The sequence below is a fragment of the Artemia sp. Qi Xiang Cuo genome, chromosome 19, assembly GCF_049724085.1.
Source record: "Artemia sp. Qi Xiang Cuo chromosome 19, ASM4972408v1, whole genome shotgun sequence".
In the NCBI taxonomy this organism is placed as follows: Eukaryota; Metazoa; Arthropoda; class Branchiopoda; order Anostraca; family Artemiidae; genus Artemia; species Artemia sp. Qi Xiang Cuo.
Window position 1 is genome coordinate 24332742 of NC_142812.1, and position 7214 is coordinate 24339955.

The window sequence follows — 7214 nt, forward strand, 5'->3', positions numbered from 1 at the left end:
CTAAGTTTATTTTTTAAAACAATAAAAAACTTTAGCGTAAAGAGCGAGGCGTTGAGGAGGGGACAGCCCCTTTCATATACGCAATAATTTCTGTTCGTTTTAAGTTTTAATGTCGCTCCTTACTTTCAGTTTAAAAAACTTGTTTTTTTTATTTAATTGAAAACAAGATCAATAGAACAATGTCCAACATCAAGTCACGGGATAATGTTTTTGAGGGTTTTGGCTCTGGCAAATTGCGCTTACTCTCTTGGATGAATTTTTCATTTTTTTACTAAACTTTATTATTTATTTTACGAATAATCATCCTGTTTTCTTTGAACTTTACTTTATTTTTCAAATAATTTTCCATGCCATATAAGATATTTTCTCTAGTAGAACTTGGGCATGGTTTGATAAACGCTCGGACAGTATTTTTTCGCAACTTGTTCAAAAAGTTGTCTCCTACCTTTTATAATAGGAATATTGGATGTTAAGAAATTGCTAAATTCAATAGCGTATGCAGGTTTCATCACTTCAGGCTTAAAAGTTCCTAATTCAATATCTTTTCCAAATAAATCCTTCCAGTTGCCCCAGAAAACGGGCAAGAAGTACTCTTCATTTAGGAACATTACATTACAATTCAGACTGGCCTCTTCGAAGTTATTTGTCGTGAAGTTACAAGTATCCACTACAACCTTTCTTATAAGTTCTTCACCTAAACCAATCCACGACATGGGGTTGAACTTTGTTTCATTCAAACGGTGATACAAAGCCTCTATTATTGGGTGTCCTTTGCGGAATTTAAGTATTCTGTTTGCAAAGTTTTTTAAAAGAAATGAATTAAGATCCGCCGTGGACTTCAATAAAACTGCATCCAAGTCAATATAGAGTCCACCGAATTTTTTTAATAGCGCAATTCTTGCCAAATCAGACACATGCTCTGCCTTATGGGGGGATGTACTCTTTACTTCTTCATAGATTCGTCCCAAGTTATCATTTGTGAAGAATTTCTTTGTGTCTAAATGGACGAGCCTGACATTAGTAAGATTCTTTATCCAGTCATTCTGCTGTGCCATTTTTTCTTCTTTAACTCCAGTCATATAAATCACAATAGGATGTGGATATTGTGCTCGAGCGGCAGCTTCAACAGAACAAGATTGCCGCGGATTTAAATATCCTGCGTTGCTGCTCTCAACAAAGAAGGTCGTGTTGAAATCGTGGTGATAGCTGATCTCATTAAGCGTATGAATTTCGATGTCAGGTTCCATAATTTGGATATGGAGACATTTATTCCACTTTGCTTCGACATTTGTGTACTTTACTAGCATGATTATAGTAACAAACAACAGGCATATTAAAACGATAATGCACGTTTGGACAAGAAAACCCAAATATTACCCATTTTGGTCTGATTTCTAAATGGAAATCTTTTGATTCTCCTGTCTCTTAAATTTAATTTCTTGAGTGGAATCGAATCCTCGATATCGGTTTTTTCTTCTATGTCGAAATAATAAGAAAAACCAAATATTAGAACCCAACTGTTTGTAGCAACCTACCAGATAATGAATCTTACTTTCACTCAGGATTGCGCCCGCTAGTGATTTATTACCAGATCTGGTGAATTTTCGTCCTCCTGGTGATTTTTCTGGCTTTATTCTTGAATCTAATGATTTTTGGTGATTTTCTTTTTTAATTTGGTCGTTTTTGATGATTGTCATTTAATTTGGTGATTTAAAAGTGGTTGACATTCCATGTATGATTAGTTTTAACTGTCTTACTATGGTCTTCAATGTCTGACTTTCATATTCTATGTCTTATTCTTGTTTGTTATTTCCCAAAAATGGCGTTATTTTGTTTTTCTCTGTATCTTTTTGGCTCGGCAATTGGCTTGCCCGTAGTTTCTTCGCAGTCTTAGGGAAAGCGAAGAAAAGATACTAATTTTTGAACTACAACTGCTAACAACTCACTGTAGCACCAAGCCACCAGAGGCCAACAAAGCTACGGATGCTCCTCTTCCCCCCCCCCCCCAATCTATTCAAGGTCCTCCCTTTTTACACCCGCCCACGGAGTTCCCAATTCCTCTATATCTTTCTTTATGACGTCATCCCACCCCAGACGGGGACGACCTGATTTCTGTTTAGCCTTAGACGGTTGGCCGAAAAGAACAATCTTCGGCAGTCTTTCATCCTTCATCCACACAACGTGCCCTAATCACCTCAATCTTTCTTTGATTAAAGCCATAGAAAGCTGTATTGAACCACATTTTTCGTAGAGCCTATTGTTTGAAATATGGTCAGTCATCCGGGTTTCGGGAACAATCCTTAAGCAATTTCTCTGGAAAACATCTAGCAAATCTTCATCCACTTTTCGGAGTGACCATGCTTCAGAGCCAAATTTGACCACTGTCATCACTATACCTTCTAATATTCTAATGTAGGTTATAAGACTTATCTACCTATTCTTCCAAACTTTTTTAACCTGGAAAAAACACCCTGAGCCTTGGCTATCCTACTTTTAACATCTTCAATGCTCTCACAGTTTTTACTCATAATGCTCCCAAGGTAAGTGAATCTACCCAACTGATACATCTTTTCATTACCCAACGTCACCTTTTCATCTTCACTTATTCCTAGCCTTAGCGACTTAGTCTTCCTAACATTAATTTTCACACCAATTCTAGCACCCTGAACTTGTAAAACCTATAAAACTTCATTCATTTTGCTCACACTTTCATCTAGGATGCTTAAATCATCACCATAATCCAAGTCCAGGAGACTTTTTCCTCCCCATTTGATTCCGTGGTCTCCCATTGCCTTTCTTGTGCTCCTTAAGAAAAAGTCCATCAAAGTAATCCATATAAAGGGGAATAGAAGACAAACCTGGTAAATTCCTGATTTCATACAAAACAAGCTGATAACCTTAATTCCTACCTTGACCGCAGAAGTGTTATTCTCTTACATAGCACTAATCACTTTAATGTATTTGTCTGGTATATCATAAAAGTATAAAACCTTTACTAAAGCTCTTCTATAAACATAATCCAACGCTTGATCTTAATCTACAAAACTGAGGACCAAAGGTGTTTGAAAACTCAGGCACTTCTCAATTATTAGCCTAAGAATGAAAATTTGGTCGACTCATCCTCTACCTTTTCTAAAACCGCAATGTTCTTCTCGTAAAACTTTGTCAACGGCATCTTTCAGTACAAAAAGTACCATATCGTTAAGTAATATACTCGTTACTAAGACCAGACAAATGCCTCGATAATTACTTCAATCATTTTTATCACCTTTCTTATAAAGTGGCTTAATTAAGGTTTCCTAAAATCGTTAGATATTTACCCTTTTTCAAGAATCATATTCATAATCTTCAGTAACTTATTTCTAACCTCAGAGCCACCATATTTAAGATGCTCATTTACCACCCTATCAGCACCTGGAGCCTTATTATTTTTTAATCCTTTCAGTACTGTTGTTAATTCCTCCTCACTAAACAAATCTTCCTTCACATCCAAGGTATCACAAACTTTTTCATTCTCCTCTATATCTATGTTAAGCAAATTCTCAAAATTTTCGGCCCATCTCTCTTTAGTCTTTTCCTTATCGCTAATTGCGGTCCCATTCCTGTCTTTAACTGGGCCAAGTCCACATTGACTACTCCCTCTCAATTTGTTAACATATCAGTACAATAAATTACTGTTATGCCGTCTAGCTGCATCTTCCAGATCTTCGGCAATTTTATCCATAGCCTACATTTCATACCTCCTTAGTTCATATTTTAATGCTTTATCCACTTTCTTTACATTCACTTTATTTTCACATGATCTATCTCTCAGATAATTTTTGTACAAGTTCTTTCTTCTTTTTATTAAACACAAGGCTTTTTCACTAATATGCTTAGCTGTAGTTATAGCTTTTATCCCTTATACACCTTCAGCAACTTCACAAATTATTTTTCTAAAATCATTTCAGCCATCTTCCACATTATCAAATTTTAAACTCTCAAGTTTAGCATTCAGCTGTTCCTAGAAAGTTTCTCTCAAATTCTTATCCTATAGTCTACCAGCATCATAAATTCCCGAGAGGTAGCTACCCTTCTGATATTTCAGCTTTAAATTAACCCTTGACACTATTAGATGGTGATCTTTACTTTTAAAATCAATATCAGCACTCCTATATACCCTTGTATCTTATATTGATCTTGCTAGTCTTCGGCATACTACAACATAATCAATAAGGTTTGCTGTCTTACCTGCACGTTAATAACATTTTAACCTATGAGCCATTTTATGACCAAACACCGTATTGGTTATGACTAGATTAATATTTCCACAAAATTGCAAAAGTTCATCTATCCTATTTCTACCGACCTGGGCGTTAAAATCTCCAAGTGCTAACATCACATTTCTACCTGGAACCCTGTCTATTTTCTCTTGTAACTGTAAGTAAAATTCATCTGAGTCACTAGTATATCCGTCAGTCGGTACTACAGGGCACAACATATATTTTATTTGTGATGTCTTGAACGCATTAAACAGAGAAATAGTCATTATAAACCTACTTGTAAATGACACATACAAAATCGTGGATAGTTCACCCGTATCAGAACTGACATTAGGCTTAGCCTAACTAGGTTTCTGATAGGAGATCACTCAAAAATTATCTTTACCATTAAAGTAAATGGACTCTTGAGGGGGAAGTTTAAAACCTAATTTTTATCTGATTTTCGTATGTGCAGAATGTTGACACGGGACAAGCCTCACTAGAAATATTTCATAATCGATACTACATTAAATTTAACTCTGATATTTCTGCTTTGATCTATTATTGTCAAACTATGGATTATATTCAAATCAGCCAAATTCCCTGTAGCTGCTGGACTTAGGGCTGAATTAATTTCAGTATAAGTGTTCTGCTTTATTATTCCTACAGTTGGCAGATAATCTTGAGACAAAGAGAGGAAATATGCTTTATTCCTATCTCTCAAGCCTGTTTTCACTGTTGTTTCTGGCTAGTTATATTGTATTACCATTTCTTACTGCGCTCATTTTATTTTGATTATTTGTCTGATATATTTTTATTAAGGTAACTAATAATGAAATAGAAAACCACCTTGCAGCATTAATAGAACTGCCTCGTTACACCTCAAATAGAGAAAGGTAATATATGGAGTTAAATTTGCACAATAATTGCACGATTTGCTTTTCTATTCAGTAATAACCTTTCATAAAATTTGAAAGTGTTGGCCGTCATTATATAGCTTGAGGTAACTTGTTTGCTTGAGATGAGAATTTACTGTTTTAACTACAATTGCTCATTATCTGATGATTTGATATTTATTGAATATTGACACATTTTGTTTCCTTGTGTATAACATATACTGTTATTCAGGACAAGTGCATGATGATTACAAGGGTTTTGCTAAACTGTAGTAGAAATGAAGGTTAATTAAAGAACTTAATTTTTGCCTAATATAAAACTAATTTCAAGTAGTAATTGTTGCTCAGTACTTCAAATAGTTTGTCTTCGGTTAAAGCCATCTTTCTCATTTTGACCTCTAGGTTTTCAAAGATTTGCAAATACAGTTCCTAAATTTAGAAAAAAAAACATTGATATGGCTTAAAATTCTACTTAAATAGCAGAAATTGCATTTCAGAACTACAAACCAAGATCATTCTTTGAATGACATTCAAGTTAGGATACGTAGCGCTGAGACTGCTGAGAGAGTTGACATTAGCCGACTGATAGGCCACCTTCCAGGGCATAAGGATGACCCTGGAAAGACTTTAGCCGGTGGTACTGAGTCTGATGGGAAGATTAACGTTAGTCAACTGAGGGGCAAGCAGAGTATATTTCAGGGAATCCTGGACCAGGATGGCCTAAACTTGGCGCGAAATGGGGTAGGCGGGGGATAACCGAGCCCTAGAAATCTCCGATGTTTTATTTTGTTTTGAAGGACAATACAAAAGGTTGATTTTAAGATTAGTTAAAAGTGTGCTAAATGAAATTTAGAAAAACAAGAGAATTGAAATGAAATCCTCAATTTTATTTTTTTTTTGTAAGAATGATTTTGTTCACAGACGCATTTCACTGTAATGAATTTTTTGTTCTCTTCAATGTATGTTAATTGTTTTTAAGAAAAACAGAGTATTTGTTACTTAGATGCAGGGACTGCAAATCCTCTGACTTAGAAAGTGACATTTAAATTTTATTATTATACTATAATTTCTTATAAATAAATTTACAATTTGGATCAATCCTGCAAGTCTGGTCAAGTGACCGATGATATAATATCTTTTGTTGATATTTATTTTTCTCTTCCTTTAAGGTTCTACTCATAACATATTTTATGTTCGTATAAAGTACCTTAAAAGAAAATTTTGTTGGGTTTGGAAAATTATTTTTGGTGAAAATAATTTCGAAAAAATGCAAAGAAATCTGTAAACTTTTAATTTAAGTCTTTGAAAAGGAACACAGAAAAGTAATTTTAATGCAACAGTAAAAATAATAATAATAGTAATTTATTTATACTCTTTTTACACACATAAAATGCTGATAGAGAAGTAAATTAAAAAAGGGAAAAAATACACAAACAAACACTAACAAAACACAACATAGGATATAAAAGATGCAATGAAAACACCTCTGATGAATAAGAATACTGTAATAATAACAATACAATACTATCTGATTCAATGAAGAGGAAAATCAACGATACATTAATCTACAATTTTAAAATGTTAACTCAAAATCTTCCATTTTCAACGTAGTACCAAAATCTCTTTCATGGGTGCCCATAAGCTGAAGTCCCGGGGGTGGGGGGAGAAACCTCGTCTAATTGGTTCTTTTAATGGTATAAAATATTAATCTCAGAACTAAAGTTTAAAAATAAAGCAGCATCATTCAGCCAGGGGGGAGGGCGGGTGCTCCCCCGTATGGGCAACCATGGGCTGATATCATTAGAATTCGGAGGTGGAGATACCTATTCTCTAGAAACAGAAAATTTGGATCCTAAGAGCCACTTTACAATGACATCCAAACGGATGTCGAAAATAGGGAAGACCTTAGAATACTATGCAAGAAACATACCAGTCTAATCTGCGAAGCATCAATGTTTCTCTTCAACCCGATTGGGAAGACATATACGCAGTTGCCCAATTCAGAAAATATTGGCGAAGACACGTGGATCCCCTGGTTGCCTCTGGCGGGTCTAAGGTAAGATAATTCTCCTTCGAA

The 7214-nt window shown here is 34.9% G+C and overlaps 1 protein-coding gene across 1 annotated transcript; it reads right to left on the reverse strand.

The window, feature by feature from the left end:
• Nucleotides 1-285: 285 nt before the first annotated feature.
• Nucleotides 286-1352, reverse strand: LOC148940636 (lactosylceramide 4-alpha-galactosyltransferase-like). The gene has a single exon (XM_089105223.1). The coding sequence runs from the start codon at nt 1305-1307 to the stop codon at nt 369-371; it is 939 nt and encodes a 312-aa protein (XP_088961349.1). The 5' UTR covers nt 1308-1352; the 3' UTR covers nt 286-368.
• Nucleotides 1353-7214: the final 5862 nt, after the last annotated feature.

Coding starts and splice junctions, on each gene's coding strand:
- LOC148940636 (XM_089105223.1), bottom strand. CDS start 1,307: ATGCTAGTAAAGTACACAAATGTCGAAGCAAAGTGGAATAAATGTCTC.